This window comes from Colobus angolensis, unplaced genomic scaffold, assembly GCF_000951035.1.
Source record: "Colobus angolensis palliatus isolate OR3802 unplaced genomic scaffold, Cang.pa_1.0 Scaffold10, whole genome shotgun sequence".
Classification (NCBI taxonomy): Eukaryota; Metazoa; Chordata; class Mammalia; order Primates; family Cercopithecidae; genus Colobus; species Colobus angolensis.
In genome coordinates, this window is record NW_012110919.1 from 12,203,279 (window position 1) to 12,227,966 (window position 24,688).

The following is a 24,688-nucleotide window of genomic DNA, read 5'->3' on the forward strand; positions in this document are numbered from 1 at the left end:
ATACCTACCTTATAGTATTAGGATGGCCAAATTAAATACAGTGTTCCCAATTAAATTTAAATTTCAGATAAACAAGTAGTTTTGAAAGTATGTCCCAAATATTGCATACGACACACATAATAAAAAATTATATTGTTTGTTTGAAATTCAGATTTAGCAGGACATTGTGTGTTTTAATGTATTTTATCTGGCAAACCTACATAGCCTCATTATGGCAATTAAATAATTCGTGTAGAATGTCCAGTTTGATTTTTGGCACATACTTGGTGTTCAGTAATAAATGGTTGATAAATAAAGAAATCATTTTTCTTGTCACCATCATGATAAGCAAAATTCATAACCCTGAAAGTACCTATGCCCCTAGAATCCTTGTTATCTCAGTCACCACTTCATTTAGCAGTTTCCCTGTTAATTTGTGCTAGAATACCAAAAAGATGGTCTCCCATTATGCTGTAAAATTACAGAAGCCATTCATCTTCATCACGTATTTGTATGGTTTCTCTTTCCTACTGATTGTTTCAATTCTTTCTCCTGTTTATCGATTTCATTTTGATCTTACCCTTTAGACACTCATAATTAATGAAGATTATTTTCTGCTTCCTTTATGGACCAATAATGTAAGTGGTAAATAGTACTAGGTTTGGGACTATAATTTAAGAGTCAAGAGCATAGTAAACAGAGGCACTGATTTTGGGTTTTTTTAGTTTGAAACTATAAAGCTTAGTGGATATAGCTCAAATTATCCCAGCTAATGACTATGCGATATAAAATAGAATTGGAAGCTTTCTGAAATCTAAAATACTTCTTCTATTGCTTTTTCCTTATCTGTTAGGCCCATCATACAATCCTAGAGAAGTGTCATTAATCACAGAATATGTCCTTTAGTCTCATTTAGAATTTGTAAAATAATGTTTTGCCGATATGTGTCATTCCCAAGTAATTTCTAATACAGTTTCTTTTATCTCACTTTTTAAAACCTATGGCCCTTTCCGCATTTATGCATGATTATTGTTCCCTATGAATCTATCTAGTATTTAAATGTTAGGATACATTGATTTTTCCGGGAGAGAAACATTAGGATTTTGTTGTTTCCAGAAGGCTAGAATGATTAGTACTGTCTGTATACTTAGGCATTAAATGCATAGTTTGATAATAATAAAATTATAGCTACAATATATTAAGCTCACTACCATATTCCCAACCTCAAAAACTGTTAAACTATTTTTATTCATTATCTCATTTAATTCCTATAATATTCTCGTGCTATTTTCCTTATTTTATGGGTGGGGAAACTAAGGCATGAAGAAGGGTAAGTACCTTGCTTAAGGTTGTACAGCCAGTAAATGGTGAAGGCAAGATTCTAGCTCAAGTGTTCTTATTCTCTCATTTAATGTGCTATTACTTTCTTCTTCAGACAACTTGGCAGAAACATTTCTAGTAAATTAGCATAAAAAAGCCTTAGAAAATTTAAATTAAAAACCCTGCACTAGCTCAAACCTTAGCATAAGAAAACCATACTGAAGAAGGGACCAGTTAGGTTCTGTTGAATGCATATGTAATCACCTTCACAGTTTATTATTTCTTTCCATCTAAGTGATGTTCCACTTTGTAGCTTCTCTTTTTGGTCTACTATGCTCTGGACTTTTGTTTTTTCATCCTCCCTTTTTTGTGATTCTGTTATAATAAAATTCATTCCTATTTCCCTGAGTTTCAAAGATTACTTTCTGGAACCAATGTCAAGGCCTGGTCTCAAGTTAGGGAACAGACCATCTCCTGTTTCTCCCTTTAAAGAGTAGTACCAGAGGCTGTGGGAAGAGGGAGAGGAGAGGACCATTAAGGAGAGACTTTTAAAAGAAGAAGGACAGCCAAGAGAGACTTGTCCCTAGTTCTGCCAAGAGTCAAGATAAACTCATGCTTTAGGGAAACAAAAATAAGGAAAAGATAAATATATGGCCAATCTTTAGAATGATAACAATCATGATACTACAACCCTACATTTACTTGACAATTCTGTTGTTTCCAAAGGGCTTTCACAAATTTTTCTTCTGCACTTCATTTAATCCTCATAGCAGCCTGTGAGGTGGAATTACGCCTATTTTACTATGGCACAGGAAGTGAAGTTACTAACTCAAAAGTACAAAATTAGCAATTGACAGACCCCGACTAAAACCCAGGTATTTAATTTCTTATGGGGTTGGATGCAGTGGCTCATGCCTGTAATCCCAGCACTTTGGGAGGCTGAGGTGGGCAGATCACTTGAGGTCAGGAGTTTGAGACCAGCCTGGCCAACATGGTGAAACCCCGTGTTTACTAAAAATACATAAATTAATCAGACATTGTAGTGCAGGCTTGTAATCCCAGCTACTAGGAAGGCTGAGGCAGGAGAATCGCTTGAACCTGGGAGGTAGAGGTTGCAGTGAGCCGAGATCGCGCCACTGCACTCCAGCCCAGGTAACAGAGCAAGACTCTGTCAAAAAGAAAAAAGAAAAAAAATGCTGAGGCAGGAGAATCGCTTGAATCTGAAAGACAGAGGTGGCAGTGAGCTGAGATTGTGCCACTGCACTCCAGCCTGTGTGACAGAGCGAGACTCCATCTCAAAAAAAAAAAAAAAAAAAAGTTATTCTGGGGGTTTTTTCCATGTTGTCAACTTTTTTTCTTGAAGATGAGTGTTAGTTGAGAGTGAAATTTTGGGGGCTTTCTATCCCCTTTTCTGAAAATTGACACTTTATTGAGAAGTGTGGCTGAGGTTTGCTTATAGGATCTAAGGAACCTGGCTGCTCTCTTGAACAGAACTGAAGCATGGATGAGATAATCAGTCTTCCTATTTGTGAATGGATTTTAGGGGTGGCTGGAAGATAAAATTGTATGGAAAAAGTGGCAAGGGCTACTTTGGACTTCTGTTTTATTTCTCATTGCATTGAAGGTGAACGTGGTGGCTTTCAGAACAGTTAGTGCTGTGGTTTAGAAATAACACTAATTATCCTTCATTTGAATCTCTTCCTCTTTAAGTGGGTTTTTTTAGATGTGTGATGTGAGTTTAGTCAATAGGTGGGGGTGCTTAGGAAAACAAGCTATTTTGGTCCTTGGCAAATGTGGGCATTGGTATCTGTGTTCCTTGCTATCATTTGCTGAGTAACAAAATTATTTTTTTTCTAAAAATACATACCACATTCTTCTCTTATTTGCATTTGCTTTTCATTTTACTGAGGGACATATACATACACATTTTGATCTATAGGATGCATTTAGAGGGAATTTTCTGAAAAATCATTTTACAACCTTTTGAGCACAGAAAGTGAATGAAGAAGAGCCATAAAAAGGCAGCCACAAAGAAAAGCAAATGATTAATTTCTGGAAAAGAGCATTGTGTTTTGTGGAATTTAAAACTGCTTCTTCTGCCTGAGGCTATTTCAAATAATTTTATATTTTAGAAGCTTGCAGAGATTTAAGTACAGCAATGCGCCCCTTATCCATAACTTTGTTTTTCATTATTTCAGTTACAATAAGAATTCTGAGAGAAAGACAGAGAGAAATTGTTCTATTTTACCATTATTGTTATAATTGTTCTATTTTGTTATTAGTTATTGTTGTCAATCTCTTATTGTTCCTAATTTAAAGATTAAATTTTATTATAGGTATGTATGTATAGGAAAAAAGCATATACATACACACACCCACATATATATATCTATATATCTATATATATATAGGGTTCAGTACTATCGACAGTTTCAGATATCCACTGGGGGTCTTGGAATATATCCACTGAAGATGGGATGGGGTGCTTTAACCATTTAGCTCAGGATCATACAACTATAACTAGTAGAGTTGAGATTTAAAACCTAAGCCCTTCCATGGTGGATAGTCAGTTAATAGTGGGCTTTTACTGGGGTTGATTGTCTGAATTTGAGCTGACAGGCTGATGCACAAGAGGGGCGGAGTCCTAGCTTTTTTGAAGATTGTCGTTTTGCAAGGGCAATATTCCTTCTCACATTCATCTCAAGCCCTTTATGTATGAAGACTTATCATTCAAGACAAAAGAGTTAACAACATTTAGGGAGGCTGAAAATTGCACCGTTTCTGTTCTATAATGCTGAGTTTGTCTCTTCTCATCTGCAAGAGTCCTTGTCGTCACAACAGACCTCAGCATCTAGGAAATTGGGAGATACCACAGAATTCTGCCTGTGTGATTCACCAATCCTTTCTGCTGTTTGAAGCCTTGCAATTCTGACTTCCAGGCCATCGTGGGAACTTTTAGTGAAGGGATGCATTATAACTCAGGAGATCATGATCCCACCAATCCTGGAAAACATGGAAGCAATTCTGCCGAAGGAAAGCCATTACTGGCCAAAGCAGTAGAATTATTATTTCCTTTTTAGACCTCAGAAATATCTGCCTACTGTTAGCCAAATGTGGTTCTCCCATCAGGACCCAGTAAAGAACTTGGCCATTAGGACTACTTAGCATTAATCATTTGAGGGAATAGCTTTAGCCTTATAGTGACTAGTGTGAGTGAATCAATATGTTTAGTCCTGCTAATATGAGCCAAGCTTTCTTCTGTGAAAGAATGAACTTACAACATCATCAGATTTATAGTTTTACACAATACTAATAAAATGACATGTATATTTGTTACACTTATGAAGCATCTTCTATTGTGAATCTTTTTTAGTTTATGCCACACACAAAAAAAGGATTTTGGTAAGTAGTACAAATAATGTTAAAAAAAAAAAGATGGAACTTTTTTTTTCAGAACCAGTAGCATTTCCTACATGTGAATCTATGGTTTCCAATTTCAGATTCTCCAGAAGAGCTGAACTCATTTCCTTACTCTCTTCTTCAAAGACTTATCTTGAACACTGGCTGATGCCAGCAAAGTCTGTAAGGACAGAATGGACCTCCCTCCCTTCTTTTATATTTTTATTTTTTTGAGAGACAAGGACTCTGTTACCCAGGCTGGAGTGCGGTGGCATGATCATAGCTCACTTCAGCCTCAAACTCCTGGGCTCAAGTGATCCTCCCGCTTCAGTCTCCCAAGTAGACGGGATTACAGGTATGCACCAATATGCCCAGCTAATTTTATTTTATTTTTTTTAGAGATGGAGGTCTTGCTATATTGCTCAGGTAGGTCTTGAACTTCTGGTCTCATGCAGTCCTCCTGGCTCAGCCTCCTGCAGCTCTGGGGTTACAGGTGTGAGCCACCATACCCAGCCCTTCCTCCTTTCTTGACACTATTCTCCATCTTAACATTGTCATAGGAATGCAGAATTCACCTATGGGGAGTTCAATACAAAACTCTCCGTTTAGAAAATGGGGTCTTTGCAGCCTCTTAAGTCCAAAAATATTACATGTGAGGATTTATTTTAGATATGTAGCTCAAGTTTTGAAATATCACTGCTACTTATTCTATAAAAAAATGCTGTGTTTGAGGATTTGTATTAAATACACCTCTCAGGACAGGAACTACCAATTTTTATTTGTAGAGTATAAATAGAATGTAGACAGAAGCTCAGCTCTAGCAACAGTTATTATGAAGTTATTATAGCAAATATCATTTATCCTCTTAAGTCTACTTTACACACTCCCTATCTTTTCTGTGACATGGGGAGGGTAAGAACTGATTTGTCAGACTTTCCTTTATTTTGGTTTCAATATGAAGTAACTATTCCAAGTCCCAAATTACAAGACTTTTAAAGTGGAATTGTTTTTATTTAGCCTAGTCCCCAAACCTGGAATAGTCCCTCATTTTGCAGAGAATGAATATCATATAAAATTTGTAGTGAAGCATCTTGATCTAACATGATGGGCCAAATTTTTTGTGTATAATGTCTACAATTTATACTAAAGCCTCCAAAAATTTTAGTTTCCCATATTTTCAATGAGAAAGATAAGGCTTATTGAGTTTATTATTTAATGAGTGAAGGTCACATAAAAGTAGCATTCAAATCCGGGTTAGTTTAGTGCCAGTATCTCCTTTTTTGATCACTTGTGTTAATTTACACGTATGAGATATGTCTATAATTGATTGAACAAGGAAAGGAATTTTAAGTGATTTATTTAAAGTAACTAAACTAAGGCAATCTAATGAAATTACTAAGAATAGTGATTTGGTGAGTGAGTGGAGGGCAAGTGGAGAGTGGCAGTAATGTAAGTTATATTGTCGTGTGTCACAGCAGAAAAACCATATATAGTATATAAAATTGGAAAATCATGCAACAATGGGACACACACATAAAAGGATCCAACAGAGACTCTTAAAAGTCCTGTTTCCACTGAGGAAAAGAATAGAGATTGCAAAAAGGGTAGCTGTTGGTTTTTATTATAAGCCCTTTGGTACTTTGAGATTTTGTTTATTATTAGATAAAATTTAACAAGATTTTACTGTAAAGGCAAAAAGTTATGATCTATAATATGTCCTTCACAGTAATCTACTGATAACCTATCGAGATTCTTTAAATTGTAGACTAAAAAAATTGGATCATCTTTTTAGTTTATATTCATTATTGTTATTCATAATGTGAAATTGCAGTGAAAGAGCATTAACTGAACAACTAATATGTTCAAGGCCTTGTTCTAGGTTTTATAGGAGATAAAACGGGGATGCAGTTTGATCCCAGGCTTCAATGTGTTACTGTGTAGTTGAGGGTGCTAGCAATGAGGAAGAAATCTAGATATGGAAAAACTAGGAACTTACATTTTCTTTGTCTGCTTCATACTATGCTAGGTACTTTACCTCATTTTTCATAGAAAACATATACGGTAGAAAAGACAAAATATAAACAGCTATGTGAGTTCAAAATATAAAGAGCTATGTGACATATTTGCTAATCAAGAAACTTATGTTTGGAACTCATTTTTTTTGTTGTTGTTTCTCTTGTATAAAAGTGCTTTGGTGCCCTGGAGGTTGAGGGTGCAGTGAGCTGCAATTGAATCATTGAACTCCAGTCTGGGTGACAGAGTGTGACTGTCTAAATAAATAAATAAATAAATAAAATAATGCCTAACTGTAAGCTAGGTACAGAATGAATTTTTAAAATATTGCTTGTCCAGCTAACGACTTTTTATTAAATGTAAGTGCTGTTACCAAGGTTACAGAATCACAATTAAGTATTGAGTATAATCACTTCTATCCATAACATGTGGGGAAACTTAGAGACAAAATGGAGATCACATGGATTTTGTAGCTATTCTTGGTTTTTTTTTTTAATTGTTCAATGTGTTTCCACATCTTTAGGGATCTTCTTAACTTCCCTCTTTAATTTATTTGTTTAGTTTCCTTAGGATTGTACTTAATTGCATGTTAATTCCTGATGCCCAGTGGGGCTGTATTTTAAAGAATCTTCAGTTTGAAAAATACAACAAGTTAGCTGGGCGCGGTGGTGGGTGCCTGTAGTCCCAGCTACTCAGGAGGCTGAGGCAAGAGAATAGTATCTTTACCATCTTGCCTAGTTTTTCAGATCTTTGTGTTCTGACCCGAAGTCCAAGATATCTGTGGCTATGGCAAAGAACTCAGATTCTTAGTTTTTTAACAATCATAACAAAAAGCTATATGAGTAACAAATAAAATCAGAAGTACAAAGTAGACATAGTACATTTTTCTACACTGAAGTCATTTAGTCTCTTTCACTTGGGCATTCTAAGTTAAAGGTGGAGATTGTCATCTTTGAAGATGCATTGATACACTGATCACTCTCCATTTAGGAAAGCTTACAAAAGTCCTTGTTTTACAGCTCCCTCTCCTTTGTGGTGTTAGACTTAATGAACAGCTTATTGTCAGAAGTTCCAGACCATTACATTATACTCTGTGAAGAGTATTCTGTATTTCTTCTAGAGCAGAGACAGAAAAATACCTTATATTTGGGGGATTCTATGTGTGATCATAATATTTAGCATGAAGAGAATGTTGCATTTTGAAGCTATTTGGTTTACACATTTTAAAAAATTACATGGCCAGGCGCGGTGGCTCACGCCTGTAATCCCAGCACTTTGGGAGGCCGAGGCAGGCAGATCACGAGGTCGGGAGATCGAGACCATCCTGGCTAACATGGTGAAACCCCGGCTCTACTAAAAATACAAAAAGTTAGCCGGGCGCGGTGGCAGGTGCCTGTAGTCCCAGCTACCTAGGAGGCTGAGGCAAGAGAATGGCGTGAACCCGGGAGGCGGAGCTTGCAGTGAGCTGAGATCACGCCACTGTACTCCAGCCTGGGTGACAGAGCAAGACTCCGTCTCCAAAACAAACAAAAAATTAATTAATTACAAAAATAAAAAATTACATGAATTTAGAAAATCTGTTATATTAAATTGGATATTTACCATCTACGGTTTAATATCTGCAATCTTTGTTTTCAGTCTTAAATCCTGAACTCTAAATAATTATTAACCTCTGCTATCCCACTCTTGAATTTTTACAAGTCTTTAAAGTTATAAAATGTTTTATACTAAGGGCAGGTGCAATGGTTCACGCCTGTAATCCCCAGCAGGCTGAGGCAGGCGGATCACTTGTGGTCAAGAGTTTAAAATCAGCCTGGGAAACATGGAAAAACCCTGTCTCTATACAAAATACCAAAATTAGCCAGGCATGGTGGTGTGCACCTGTAGCCCTTGGCTGCTTGGAGCTGAGGTGGGAAAATTGCTCAAGCCTAGGAGGTTGAGGTTGCAGTAAGCTGTGTTCACAACACTGCACTCCAGCCTAGGTGATAAAGTGAGACTTTGTCTCAAAAAAAGTTTGTATTCTCATTGTGAAAACCATAAAAAAGCTAAAGTATAAAACAAAATCTACCCATAATTTCACAGCTGAGAGATAACTTCTGTACCTATTTTGAGTATTTTCTTCCTGTTATATTTTTCTAGTCATATAAATGGGTATGTTTTTTAGTATGCAGTCATGCACTGCATGATGACTTTTTCATCAGTAATGGACCACATAAACCATGGTGGTCCCAATAAGATTATACTGGAGCTGAAAAATTCCTGTTGCCTAGTGGTAGCGCAGCTGTGCAATACGTTACTCACATGTTTGTGGTGATTCTGGTGTAAACAAACCTACTGTGCTGCCAATTGTATAAAAATATAGCACATACAATTATTTACAGTATATAATACTTGACAGTAATAATAAACTACTATGTTACTGGCTTATATACTCTACTTTTTATTGTTATTTTAAAGTATACTCCTTTTACTGATTTAAAAAAAAGTTAACTGTAAGATAGCCTCAGGCAGGTCCTTTAGGAGGTATTCCAGAAGAGAGCATTTATATCACGGGAGGTGAGAGCTCCATTCATGCTATTGCCTCTAAGATGTTCCAGTGGAACAAGTGATGTTGATAATCCTGACCTTGAGTAGGCCTGGGCTAATGTGTGTGTTTGTATCTTCATTTCTCACAAAAAGAGTTTTTAAAAAGTTTTTAAGTTTAAAATGTAGTAAAACATTTACAGAATAAGGATATAAAGAAAAAATTTTTTTTGGAGCTATAAAATGCATTTGTGTTTTAGGCTTAGTGTTATCACAAAAGAGTCAAAAGTTAAAAAAAATCTAAAAGGTTACAAAGTAAAAACTTACCGTAAGATTAATTTATTATTGAAGAAAGAAACATTTTAAAATAAATTTAATGTAGCCTAAGTGTACAGTGTTTATAAAGTCTAGTAATGTGCAATAGTATTTTAGGCCTTCACATTCACTCACCACTCAATGACTCATTCAGAGCAACTTCCATTCCTGCAAGCTCCATTCATGGTAAGTGCCCTATACAGAGAGACCATTTTTTATCTTTCATACTCTATTTTCACTGTACCTTTTCTATGTTTAGATATTCAAATACCATTTTATTACAGTTACAGTAGGTAACTGTATTAGGTAACTGTATTCAGTACAGTAACATGCTGTACAGGTTTGTAGCTTAGGAGCAATAGGCTACACCATGTAATCTAAGTATGTGGTAGGCTATACCAACTAGGTTTGTGTAAGTACACTCTACAATGTTTGCACAATGGTGAAATCTCCTACCGATGCATTTCTCAGAAAGTGTCCTATCGTTAAGTGAGACATGACTGTACTTGGGACATGTCTCTGCCTATGTATGTATGTATGTATCTATCTATCTATCTATGTACCTACCTACCTATCTATGTATCTATCTAATCTATCTATATTTTTGTATTGGTTTTCCTCACTTTTTCATTATAAACAAGCATTTTCCTACATCATTAAATATTCTTTGAAGACAGAATTTAAAGACCTATATGCCTCCTTTATGGTGCTTCTTTTGTGTCTTATACTTCTATACTGTCCTCTCATGTTTAAAAAAATTATCAGAGGTTTTTGTGATCTTTGTTATTAAAAATTCTAGTTATCTAGCAGTCATAGCTACTTCTACCTGAGTTTATGAGCCCCTGTCTATTGGGTTTCTATTTAGGAAGTCACTTTTTTTTTTAGCTTATGTAATGGGTTTTGTCTTGATCTGAAGTATTAGAACACAGGATCATTTTATTGGATTATGTTGGATTTATTTGGCAAATCCAGTTCTCTTATCTCCAACAGCCTGTGTTTGTGACTGCTTGGATATGGGTGATTTTAAAGACTAGTGAAAAGCATGGATTGTGATTACATCTTTACACTTTAGTAGCTGTGTGACTTTGGGCAAATTACTCCATTGCATCGCACCTTCTTTTCAAGATTAAAGACTACATGATATCATAAAGTACATAACCCAGAGCCAGAGTGATATTGAATATTCTTGTTATTTTTCTTGTCATTGTTGTAATTATGAGGTCTTTGGCCATCAAATAGAACAAAGCTGACTAGCCCTAGTTGAGACTGAAAAGCATCAGAACTTTTCTTTACCCATTTGAAGTAACTGGCCATGGAAGAAAAAGGCAAATAACCCATTTTAATTCTGGACCAGCAGGAAGGCATGTTTGTCTGTCCTAAGCAACTCTCTCATAGGTAGCTTCAGACTTTGCAATGAGGCAGCTGCATTAGTGCATCTGAAAAGTTCACTGCCGTGACTGGAATGTTAAACAACAGTTCCTGACAGTCACCGAAATGCATACTGGGGTCTCAAGGAACGGACTTATGACTTCATTTTCATTATTCATGTTGTTCAATATGTAGTCTGTCTCTATATAAATGCAGTGTTGCTTATTATTATGGATGACAATAGTAATACCTGTGGCTGCTATTTATTGAGTGCTGACTACGTGACAACTAAGGTTTTTGTGCATTATCTCATTTAATACTCGTGGCTGCTCTGCGAGGCTGTTATCGTCATCCGTGTTTCATAAAGGAGGAAACTAAAATTTAGAGAGGTTTAGCATTACCTAATAAGAATTTCAACGCTGGTCTCTCTGACTCCAGAATCTGAGCTTATAGCATTGCTCTTAGCTCTACTGTTTTGGTTTTGTAATTACTGCATAGCCTCATTCATTCGTTCAGCCTGAGAATCTACTTTGTTGAGAATATACTTTGTGCTAGGTCCTGTTCTAAGTGCTTGGGTTATAGCATGCAGGCAAAGTCCCTGCCCTCCCAAGGCTTATTTTCTGTTAACTATAATAGAATATTAAATTACCTTTAGATGTTTTATTCCTAGAATAAGCATTCGTGTGAGGCTGTGAGTTATCTTATTCTTGAGCTTTAGGAATGTAACTGAAACTTTGTATAAGGCTGAATATACCTCCTAGGCTTAAGAGAGGATTATTTCTACAAAAAAACTGGAAGCTAGGGCATGTTCTGTTTTAGGCATCAGGCTGTTTATTTTAGCATTGACTTTTTAGCCCTGGCCGACTCCTCAAATTGGAGACATTCTTGCTGATTACTTTAAGAAGCTTTTAGAAGGTTTAGAAGGTTTATTGTTTATGATAAAGCTACTTTTTGGTACCTTGGTTTCTTTGACTTCCTTAAATGTTCTGTAGGTGTATGGAGCAGCATAAAAACTTTCTTTCTTTAGGACATGCCAAAAATATATCAGACAAACCTAGAACAAGAGGCTTAATTGCTTCATAGAATACATTTTCAAATTCAGATACAGTTGAAAAATAAATGATGAATCAGGGAGGTTTAATTTCCATACTTAAGAATGAATTATTATAATAAGATGATATCTTAAAGTGTTTGTGTTAATGTCACATTTAATCCATGTGGAAGCTGAAAATAATTTTAAATACCCTTAGGTAGAGGCTATGTTCTATTTTTTTTACGTAGGGAATTATCAGTAAATACTATGAAGTATGTATCCTTGTAAAAAACTAGTTGCCTTATTTTTGCATTGGAAATACAAGTGAAACTTTTTGGTCCCCTACAATGCAAATGGCTTGTGTATGTTCCTTTTTTTTTTTTTTTAAAGCCCTTTGTCTAAGAAGGAGGATCATTGGCAAACCAGCTAGCTGTTCACTTTGGATTTTGACATAGCTTCTCCTTGGGACCCTAATGACAGACTCTCTGATAACCAGTGCAAACTCCATGAATATCTTTCATTTCTCTAGAAGGAGGTGTGGATTTGCAAGGCTACCAGCTGGATATGCAAATACTACCTGACGGGCCAAAGAGTGATGTGGACTTTTCAGAGATTCTTAATGCAATACAAGAAAGTAAGTTTCACTCAAATTTTAAATTCTCCGTGAGAGAAGAAACTATTATAATACTTGGGAGGGGTAATAAACTAGAAACCTTAGATGCCAAGCTTTAAAAAATATTAACAAAATTATGTCTTGAAAGAGATACTGTGCAATATAATTTTGAGACTAGAAGAGATAGTGAAAGTGAGATTTAATTTGTGAAATTAAATCACATAATAGTGGAATTTTTCAAAAGCTATAGTGGAATTTTCAATTCTGCATATTGTATTTCATGTTATAATAGTAAACCTTGAAGTATTGTAAATTTTTAGATTTCTTAATTAATCATAATCAAAGAAAAACCTTTAAGAAACCAAAATACAATTCCTCTGCTCAAATGGAAGTCATAAGAGGGAAATGTTGATGGAGCAAAGTGAAATCAGGAACTACTTCTGCAAAATGAGTATCTGGAGTCATTGATGATTGGCTGCATGCAAGAAGTGAACCCTCATTTTCTAAGCATTTTGAGTAATCAAGGTTTGCTCTTCTTTGAGTATTTTACTTCTGTTTTACAGCTTTCACTCAGAATTTTATCAGAATCAGCACATTTACTCAAGTTAAATATTTAGCATTGAGGATGGGTGATGCGGTGTCTCATACTAAGTCATTACCGTTGATATTTCATTATCAGAGCCCTAATTCTAGATGATGAAGCTCCTCTTTTAAGATCAAATAATTTATCTCGTGGGATTTGAGGGATTTTGATGTGAAGAACATTGCATAAACAACCATTGCATTTTTTTCATAATTCTAGTTTTGGGACACTGTATTTTCTTTTATTATTATTATTATACTTTAAGTTCTAGTGTACATGTGCACAATGTACAGGTTTGATACATAGGTATACATGTGCCATGTTGGTTTGCTGCACCCATCAACTCATCATTTATATTAGATATGTCTCCTAATGCTATCCCTCCACCATCCCCCGATGCCCACGACAGGCTCCCGGGTGTAATGTTCCCTGCTCTGTGTCCAAATGATCTCATTGTTCATTTCCCACCTATGAATGAGAACATGCAGTGTTTGCTTTTCCATCCTTGTGATCATTTGCTAAGAGTGATGGCTTCCAGCTTCTTCCAAGTCCCTGCAAAGGGCATGAACTCATCATTTTTTATGGCTGCATATTATTCCATGGTGTATATGTGCCACATTTTCTTAATCCAGTCTATCATTGATGGATATTTGGGTTGGTTCCAAGTCTTTGCTATTGTGAATAGTGCCACAATAAACATACATGTGCATGTATCTTTATAGTAGCATGATTTATAATCCTTTGGATATATGCCCAGTAATTGGATGGCTGGGTCAAATGGTATTTCTAGTTCTAGATGCTTGAGGAATTGCCAGACCGTCTTCCACAATGGTTGAACTAATTTATACTCCCACCAACAGTGTAAAAGTGTTCCTATTTCTTCACATCCTCTCCAGCATCTGTTGTTTCCTGACTTTTTAATGATTGCCATTCTAACTGGTATTAGATGGTATCTCATTGTGGTTTTGATTTGCATTTCTCTGCTGGCCAATGATGATGGGCATTTTTCATGTGTAGGTTTCAGAACCTACAAAGGTAGGTTCTGGATATTAGCCCTTTGTCAGATGGGTAGATTGCAGAAATTTTCTCCCATTCTGTAGGTTGCCTGTTCACTCTGATGGTAGTTTCTTTTGCCGTACAGAAGCTCTTTAGTTATATCCCATTTGTCGATTTTGGCGTTTGTTGCCATTGCTTGTGATGTTTTAGTCATGAAGTCCTTGCCCATGCCTAGGGACGTTGCATTTTCTTGTTACTTTTCTTATGAATAATTTTATGCTTTTTTAGTTATCCCCATTTATCATTATACTGTCCTCTTGACCTTATGAGAAAATTATTACCTCCACCTTACAAATGGAACAACTGAGAGTGGGAGAAATTAAGTGACAAGGGAACATGATAATAATGGAGACCAGACTACAGTGATGACTGTTTGTTCCTTCATTTAATTCCTTCATGAATATGCTCAGTACAGGAATTAAACACATTGAGGTGAAGGATCCTGAAACTGAAGATGATGCTACTTTTAAAAGAAATGTTTTTAGCAAAGAATATAGGGGACGAGCTATTTATTCTGGTTGAGCAATCCCTTTATATTACACTAATGAATAAAAGAGAAAAAATAACCACAGGAGAATAAAAATCAAATTATTAGACGTTGGAGAGAAAATAACTTTTCGTGGAAAGTTATAAAATTATGTAATTACTTCACTTGATTTGAAAGATGATAGGTCGTACAGTGCTCAAAGAGTTTAAATTTTTTTCAATAAATGATAAAAGTCAGCTTCCATGCAAGTGCTAGAGATGAACTTACATTTAAGGAGGGGGAGCTAAAATGAACTTACATCAAAATGAACTTAAGGTTAGTAAGGTACTATTTTTATAGTAATTTTTATTACCAGATCTTAGTAAAGACATGTTTGTATCTGATGTTAACTGTTCTGTAGTTTAGAAGGGTGACCTCTCTATGAACAGGTACAGGAGTATAAATTTATGAGTGCTTAACAGAAAAAAAAGGAAATGTTACTTGACTTTAAAATGCAAATCCAGCCCTTTATAAGTTTATGCATTTTCTACTGCTTTGGAACTAATTTATTTTCTTATTGCAAACAAGTTTTGTGCTAATTAGACTTGAGAAGCTGCCCACATGGGCTGGGTCATTTCTGGAAGGAAAGATTTGGGGCCATTCAGTCTCTATCTAGGTTCCAAATATGATCGAAATTTTTAGCCAGTTCATGGAAATCTCCAAGCATAAAAATAGGTAGCTTGGTACTTTAAGGGACTGTGCCTTAGATTAGCATTTCTGGAAAGCTTTGAGAGACCATCATTAAGTATGTAAAGAATATAGAATTCTACAACTGGCCCCAGTGTGTGATGTTCCCCTCCCTGTGTCCATGTGTTCTCATTGTTCAACTCCCACTTATGAGTGAGAATATGCAATGTTTGGTTTTCTGTTCTTGTGTTAGTTTGCTGAAAATGATGGTTTCCAGCATCATCCATGTCCTGTCAAAGGGTGGGGGCCTGGGGGAGGGCTAGCATTAGGAGAAATACCTAATGCAGATGATGGGTTGATGGGTGCAGCAAACCACCATGGCACGTGTATACCTATGTAACAAACCTGCACGTTCTGCACATGTACTACAGAGCTTAAAGTATAATAATAATAATAAAAAAAGAATGTGGAATTCTGAATATCCGTCTAATTCCTCTCCTTTTTGTTAAGATTAACAAGATGATGGAAAATTTTCACTTTTTTCTTCAAATGTTGTGACTATATATATGTGTATGCACTATATATACATACATATATACACATATATACATACATATATACACACACACATATATATGAGACCTTCAATATCAAGCTAGAAGTGCATGTGTGTATGCTTACATGTGTGTATTTGTGTGTGTTTCAAACATTTCTTGAGTGTCTGGGGTAGACCAGCCATGATGGTGTTTTCCCAAAGTATCTCTTTTCAATCTTAACCCTAAATAATAATGGATAAGATTTTCTTCATTTTAAAGGTGAAAAACCTGAATATAGCTCCCCAAGGATATATGGTTTCTATGGGATACAGTCAATTTTTAATTGTATGTTAGTCCTTGTTCTGCTAAATACTAAATTAAATAAAAATGATTATGAAAAATGAACTACTTTGTATTTTTAAAATTGTATTATATTTTCACATCTTGATGCAAGAATATCACCACCATGCTTCTGCATTGTAAAATACATTGACAATATTTTATCTTTTAGTGTGCATACCCTAAGTATAGCCTCATCTATTCTAAAGATGTCTCAGAGTGGCTGGCCATTCTCAAGTGGTTTTTCAGATCCTCCATATTAGATGTACAGCTTATAAAAAAGAAAAGAGTTATTTTAATCATCCATCCATCTCGCCTGTCATGTGTCAGATACTGTGCTAGGCATAATACCTTAAGGCAGTGGTGAATGTTTGGCACAAAGTCTAATTTGTGAAAAATAAAATCATTTTCAGATCACATCTTGTTTTGGTGTTCAATACGAAAACAACTTGATTGCTTTTTAGGAAAAGGTGTTTACATGTGAAAGTATAACAAGGGTGTGTGTGTGTGTGTGTGTGTGTGTGTGTGTATGTGTGTTTCTTTTCCTTGATGTTATTTGTCCCCTCCTCTCTATTCTCACCCTCTCACCCTTCACTCTCCATTCCAAGATGGTAGCCAGGTCCCTTGAACTCCTTTGTTTCAGCAGAGTTTTGTGTTACTTAAAGTTCCTGCCTTTTGTTTTCTGAAAGCCTGAGCTTCCAAGACTGATGCTCCATTGGAAGAAGAAATTGCAAGAGAGTTGCCCTGTAGAGGGAGCCAGGCTTTTGGTAGGGTGAATGGAAAGGGAGGGAATGGCTATGTTGCTTGCCTGGGAGACTGCATGGGAGCCACATGAACTGTCAGTCACACAGAGAGTTCCTAGCCTGAGAAAGGAACTTAGGAGTCTCTGGGAAGGGGGCAGTCTCATCCTCCTGTTTCTTTGTTTTATCTCCAGTGCCTTGAACACAGCATGGAGTGTGGTAGGTGCTTACTAATATTTGTTAGTGACTGAGTGAATGTGTGGAGTCACTGGAGACTTGAAAAGTGGGCAGCTCAGTGGTAACCAGTGTATCTTGGACACCTGACTGGTCTCTTTAAATGTTCTGCTCTCTACAAAACTCCTAGGACCTTAGCACAGTTCTGGATACATGAGGCAGGAAAGTGGAAGTGTCAGCAATAACTGAAATTAAATTGTCCACGAAGCCAGTGGAATAGGAACTTGGAGATAGATTTAGTTTGATGCAATGATAACAATATTACAATGCAATATGCAATTCCTACTCTTGAGTTCATCCAGTAAGATTCAAACCCTCCATCCGTGGTTTAAGGTGTGGGGTGCCTACTCAAATCTTATGTACAGTAGCATCTATTGTAACAAAACAAACAAGCAAAAAGAAAAACACTGCTTTTTTAATCACCAAAGTTTTCAAATCTGAACATTTTAAGAGGTAAGCATTTAAAAATATTTCCTTCTGAAATTTGATTGAGAATCATGTCTTAAAGCTCTGCAGTTCATGAATCAGGCATATGTATGTGTGTATGTATATGAGCATTTATTATATTAGCTAGCTACTATGAAGCATATTATTCAAAAGTTACACTGAACTTTTTCATTCTTGCTTTAAATTATTTTCAATGCCCAGCCCTTTTAAGAGACCATTCATGCCCCCACCATTTGTTGCCCACCCCTCTTGTTTTGTTCCTAGTTTTTCCTTTCTTGATTCCCAGCATATCGGGGTATAGACTGTAGGGACACTCTTGAGTGGCATCCATACCCTGAAAGACATGATTGTGTTGCATTCCATCAGGTTCTGATGAAGGAAAGAGGGCACAAGATAGTGTTTGCAATGAGAACTGAGGAGTTACAAGGATTGTGGGATCGTTGTTATCCTGTGGACTGTTTGTGCTTGCACGTGTGTCTACATAATCATATGGCTGTGCCTACATTAGGGGTGGTGTGTGCTGTCGTGGCTGAGGAGACTGAATCATTTCTCAGTGACACTGAGTGAGTCACTTTGAATCTAATTCTTTAGATTTCCAATTTTATTTTTAACCTGCACGGTCATGCCATTTCAGAGGAGCAGATGGCAGGGTATGTGGGTATGGGGGTGAGCGGGGGGCTGGCATATATTGAGCAGGTTGTCTTTTCTGGCAATTTTCTGGCTGACCTTTTACCTATGTTATTTTAGTCTTAAACTCTCTTTGCCTTAATTTCCACATCTGTAAAAGGAAAATAGTAATAGTACATCTATATAAAGCCTTTAAGATAGTGCCTGGTACACAGTCAGGGGTGTATAAGTGTTGGCTGCCACCTTTGTCTTTATTCCTCAATCATTCATCCTGTCTGGGAAATTGTATTTCCATATTTAGAAGATAAAGAAATTAAAGCTTTAATAAGTTAAATATCCCAATCTAATAGCTAACAAGTGGAAGGGCTGGCATTTGAACTCAGGTCTGCCTGAATCCAAAGCTCATGCTCTTTCCAAAGAAGGTGAAATTATGGTCAGTAGACTTGAAGGATCTTTTATGCAGAGCATGAATGACCTCACTTTATGTTATGAAAAAGTCGCCAAGGCTAACAAATGAGCAAAGATTGAATTAGGCACACAGTTCTTCTCTAAATATCATTCCCAGGACTATAAGAGGTGCCATCATCATTATTTACCTTGCTATAGAAGTAACCAAGGCGTCTACCTTTTCTTTACAATGAAGCAGTAGTAAGAGAAGCTCTTCTTAGCAAATATGCTAAATCAGAAACGAGTAATGATCTCAACCCCACTGCAGTGTGCTGGGGGTACATACAGTACCATCATCTGTGCTGTTTTATAAACATTGCCATTATTGAGTCAGGCAATGACAATGACATCTTTTATATTTTAATTTTTAATTTTGGTGGGTACATAGTAGGTGTATATATTTGTGAGGCACATGAAATATTTTGATACAGGCGTGCAATGTGTAATAATCACATCAGTGTAACTGGGGGTATCCACCACCTCAAACATCCATTCTTTCTTTGTGTTACAAACAATCCAATTATAATTTTAGTTTTAAATGTACAATAAGTTATTATTGACTCTAGTTACCCTGTTGTGCTATCAAATACTAGATCTTATTCTTTCTATCTAATTATATTTTTGTACCCATTAACCATGCACACCTCTCTTCCGTTCTACTACTCTTCCCAGCCTCTGGTAACCACCATTCTACTCTCTATTTCCATGAGTTCAATTGTTTTTAATTTTTTGCTCCCACAAATAAGAACATACAAAATTTGTCTTTCTGTGCCTGGCTTATTTCACTTAGCATAATGACCTCCAGTTCCATCCATATTGTTGCAAGTGACAGGATCTCATATTTTTATAACTGAATAGTACTGCGTTGTGTATATATACCGCCATTTTCTTTACCTGTACATCTGTTGATGGACACTTAAGTTCCTTCCAAATCTTGGCTATTGTGAATAGTGCTGCAGTAAACATGAGAGTACAGAGAGCTAGTATACTGATTTCCTTTCTTTGGGGTATATACCCAGAAGAGGAATTGCTGGATCATATGGAAGTTCTATTTTTAGTTTTTTCAGGAACCTCCAAACTGTTCTTCATAGTGGTTGTACTGATTTACATTCCCACCAACAGTGTGTGAGGGTTCCCTCTTCTCCACATCCTTGCTAGCAGTTGTTATTGCCTGCCTTTTAGATAAAAGCCATTTCAGCTGAGGTGAGCCCTGATTTCCAACTTTATTTTACAATGAAATGACATCTCATTATGAAATCTGAACATTTTACAATGAGATATCTCATTGTAGTTTTTATCTGCATTTCTCTGATGATCAGTGATGTTGAGCACCTTTTTATGTGCCTGTTTGCCATTTGTATGTCTCCTTCTAAGAAATGTCTTATTCAGACATTTTGCCCATTTTTATTTGGATTATTAGATGTTTTTCCTCTAGAGTTGTTTGAGCTCCTTATATATTCTGGTTATTAATCCCTTGTCAGATGGATAGTTTGCAAATATTTTCTCCCAATCTGTGGGTTGTCTCTTCACTTTGTTGATTGTTTCCTTTGCTGTGCAGAAGCTTTTTAACTTGATGAGATCCCATTTGTCCATTTTTGCTTTGGTTGCCTGTGCTTGGGGAAGTCTTTTCCCAGTCCAATGCTCTGGAGAGTTTCTCTACTGTTTCCTTTTAGTAGTTTCTTAGTGTGAGGCCTTAGATTTAAGTCTTTAATCCATTTTGGATTTGATTTTTGTATATGGTGAGAGATAGGGGTCTAGTTTCATTTCTGCGTATGGATATCCAGTTTTCCCAGCATCACTTGAAGAGACTGTCCTTTCTGCAATGCATGTTCTAGGCACCATTGTCAAAAATGAATTTACTATAGATGTATGGATTTGTTTTTTGGTTCTCTGTTCTGTTCCACTGATCTGTGTGTCTGTTTTTATGCCAGTTCCATATAGAAATTAGTTTTAAATTAATATATTTTTTTAATCTCATGACTTTTTGTTTGTTTGCAGAGGCATATTTTAAATCTCAATAATTTTCTGTGGCAGAAGGAAGGTACCTGCTGTCATGTCTGTAATAACTAGAACCCCAGGTTTTCTTTAGGGAGATGTCAACACACCATTTAATTGTTGCCAGAACACACTAGCAAAAGTTTCTAAACTTTTGTAGAAGCAGTAAAATGTGTTTCTTCCTCAGTATATGATCAACAGATAACTTCAATATACAAAACAGAAACTGAGTTGTTTGGTATAGATAGGGGTAGAAGGTGAGCCTTGCCCACTCAGTTGTCTCTCTGTCCTCTGCATGGCCCCTGAAACTCCTCAAAAGGGCAGTAGGGTTCCAGAGAACAGAGATTGAAAACTGCTGGCCTATTAGAAGGGAGTAAAACCAGTGAAGGAAGCATTATGTCCTTTCTAATTGCTTTATTTATTTATTTTGAGTTTTTAAACTTAAACCCCCTTTTTTCTCATTGCTAAACCAGGCAGCCTTTGCCTTAGGAATGCTGTCAAGATGCCTTTGAAGAGTAATGAGCATCTAGAGAGTCTTGGTCTTGCTCGTGTCATATACATGCTAAATAGTGTCTAGTTCTTAAAACCCCAGCCTAAGGTATTCAAAGTTGTATAGTGTCTTTGTATTTCCCTGAATTTTTTAAAACAATAATGGATCTATTTGTTAAATTTTAGAAAGTTGTCAGAGCTGTCAGGCTACAGATATAAAGTCTAGCTTTATTCAGATAAATGTTGAAACGGCAACAAGAAAATTGCTTGGTAGTTAAATGACTTCCCATTCTTAAAAGCCAAACATGATTTAAGAACAGTAGAATGCTGCCCACAAAAATAAAAGCCAGCTAGAATTGGCATGGATTCGGGGTCTGAAGTGGATGAAAATTCATCTTTGTCACTTATTCGCTGCATGGCTACACTTAGCATTTCTGAACTTGGCTTCTTTATCATAATACTTGTCTCATAGGTTGTTTTGAGAATGAAATGAGAAAATAGACCTGAAAATCATTAACACACAGCAGGCTGTCAATAAACTGTAATCCCTATCTTTGTCTCCCTTCCCACTTCCTTCATATTTAATCGCTGTGATTCTAAGAGAGAAGTAGACATTTTCAAGCCATCTTACTAAGGTAATCAGAATAAGAAAAAACTAGAAATTGGTATACTCCTACAATTAGCTTTTATTTATCTTAAAATGCATATTGAGTGTCTCCTACTTGGTAGCCCTTATGCCAAATTGGAGCTACCTTAGCTCTTCACCTTAAAGGGACCTTAGTCTAAAGACATGGAGATGGACTTGTTATAAAACAATCTGGTAAGTGTTAAAATTGAGATATAAACAATTTTTTGCCTTCTAAAATATTCCTGGAGGCGTTCTTTTTTTTTAAGTGATACTTTGAGGTTAGTATGTAATCCCTTGAGAATTCTGAGTATCACATGCAATAACTTTGAACTTAGGACAAAAATAGTATAACGAACTGGTGCTCTGGAGAATAAATATAGATACTTGGATTACGCTGCAAAGCCCTCTTGGTGTCTTCTTCAATGACCTGTAATTTCACCTTCTTTTTTCTCCATATGAAATTTCTGAGATTAAAGTACTTCTATACTGTAATATCAAGGTGGGGTTATTTTGCTACATTTGGAAAATAGGAGAGAAGTAAAGCAAACAGCAATGAATCAGAGTCTTTGAATTTTTTTGGTCGTATTTCTTACTGTCTTCTAGGCTATTTCTAAAATACACTTACCTTTTTTTTTGTTTTTTTTTTCATTGCCTTTATAGCATTGATTCCCAAGCTTTGTTCTCTTGCCTGGAAGTGTGAGGGCTTCCCACTCATGTCATGTCCAGCACTTAACTCTAAATCTTGGTTCAATGAACAAATGACAGAAAATAATTCATTAATTAATTTGTTCATTTATTTGAATCCTTGCAATATATTTGTGATCTCTTATCCATAGGGAATTAACAATAGCTAACATCTCAAATGATTTTCACTAGAGGAATAATTGAAATAATTGCAAATGTTTGATTTGATTAGTAGATTCAGTATTGCCAAAGTAAATTCACCTTTTCATCATGTAAAGATCACCACCATCTGCCTACCTGCTGGTCCTCCCCTGACTTTTCTGCTCTGCCTCCATCCTGGAATGATATAAACAGAGCCAGCCCTCATAAATCTCTGAGTTTGATGCTTTACTCAGACTCTTTAGCTGATTTTTGGTCTCCCAGGCAATTTAAGGTCCTTGATCCTCGTTTTTCACTTATAATGTGAGTCCTTGTTGTTTTGTTCCCAAGTCGTTTTTTAGGCTTAGCTTCTAATCTTTGCAATAGGGAATCATTTGAGTATCTCCCTTGCCTTCCCAAATGCATGGTATACACCTGCCCTGACCAGTCTGTGCTGCCTAATTCTGTTCACACACCCTTCCTGGGTCTGAATGAATTGCAGATCTGTTACTTGAGTTGCATAATAGTTTTGAATTTTCTCTCCTTCTTGTCATTCTTTTTTTTCCATTTTTTAAAAAATTATACTTTAAGTTCTAGGGCACATGTACACAACGTGCAGGTTTGATACATAGGTATACATGTGCCATGTTGGTTTGTTGCACCCATCAACTCATCATTTACATTAGGTATTTCTCCTAATGCTGTCCCTCCCCTAGACCCCCACCTCTCAGCAGGCCCCGGTGTGTGATGTTCCCCGCCCTGTGTCCAAGTGATCTCATTGTTCAATTCCCACCCATGAGTGAGAACATGTGGTGTCTGGTTTTCTGTCCTTGTGATCATTTGCTGAGAATGATGGTTTTCAGCTTCATCCATGTCCCTGCAAAGGACATGAACTCATCTTTTTTTTATGGCTGCATAATATTCTATGGTGTATATGTGCCACGTTTTCTTAATCCAGTGTATCATTGGTGGGCATTTGGGTTGGTTCCAAGTCTTTGCTATTGTGAATAGTGCCGCAATAAACATACGTGTGCATGTGTCTTTATAGCAGCATGATTTATAATCCTTTGGGTATATACCCAGTAGTGGGATGGCTGGGTCATATGGTACATCTAGTTCTAGATCCTTGAGGAATCGCCACACTGTCTTCCACAATGGTTGAACTAGGTTAGACTCCCACCAACAGTGTAAAAGCATTCCTATTTCTCCACATCCTCTCCAGCATCTGTTGTTTCCTGACTTTTTAATGATTGCCATTCTAACTGGTGTGAGATGATATCTCATTGTGGTTTTGATTTGCATTTCTCTCATGACCAGTGATGATGAACATTTTTTCATGTGTCTGTTGGCTGCATAAGTGTCTTATTTTGAGAAGTGTCTGTTCATATCCTTTGCCCACTTTTTGATGGGGTTGTTTTTTTCTTGTAAATTTGATTGAGTTCTTTATAGATTCTGGACATTAGCCCTTTGTTAGATGGGTAGATTGCAAAATTTTTCTCCCATTCTGTAGGTTGCCTGTTCACTCTGATGGTAGTTTCTTTTGCCGTGCAGAAGCTCTTTAGTTTAATTAGATCCCATTTGTCAATTTTGGCTTTATTCGCCATTGCTTTTGGTGTTTTAGTCATGAAGTCCTTGCCCATGCCTTTGTCCTGAATGGTATTGCCTAGGTTTTCTTCTAGGACTTTTATGGTTTTAGGTCCAACATTTAAGTCTTTAATCCATCTTGTATTAATTTTTGTGTAAGGTATAAGGAAGGGATCCAGTTTCAGCTTTCTACATATGGCTAGCCAGTTTCCCCAGCACTGTTTATTAAATAGGGAATCCTTTCTGCATTTCTTATTTTTGTCAGGTTTATCAAAGATCAGATGGTTGTAGATGTGTGGTGTTATTTTTGAGGACTCTGTTCTGTTCCATTGGTCTATATCTCTGTTTTGGTACCAGTATCATGCTGTTTTGGTTACTGTAGCCTTATAGTACAGTTTGAAGTCAGATAGCATGATGCCTCCGGTTTTGTTCTTTTTGCTTAGGA

General features: G+C 36.4%; 1 protein-coding gene across 3 annotated transcripts in view; it reads left to right on the forward strand.

The window, feature by feature from the left end:
* Window positions 1-24,688, forward strand: part of ANO4 (anoctamin 4) — a 405,598-nt gene that overhangs the window by 189,217 nt on the left and 191,693 nt on the right. For 2 of the 3 annotated variants that reach the window (XM_011934758.1, XM_011934750.1), the window contains one exon: window positions 12,480-12,584. The exons of the other annotated variant lie outside the window; for it this stretch is intronic. In XM_011934758.1, coding sequence (XP_011790148.1) covers window positions 12,480-12,584 — 105 coding nt within the window. The remainder of the gene's footprint in view (window positions 1-12,479; window positions 12,585-24,688) is intronic. 3 annotated transcript variants of the gene reach the window in all.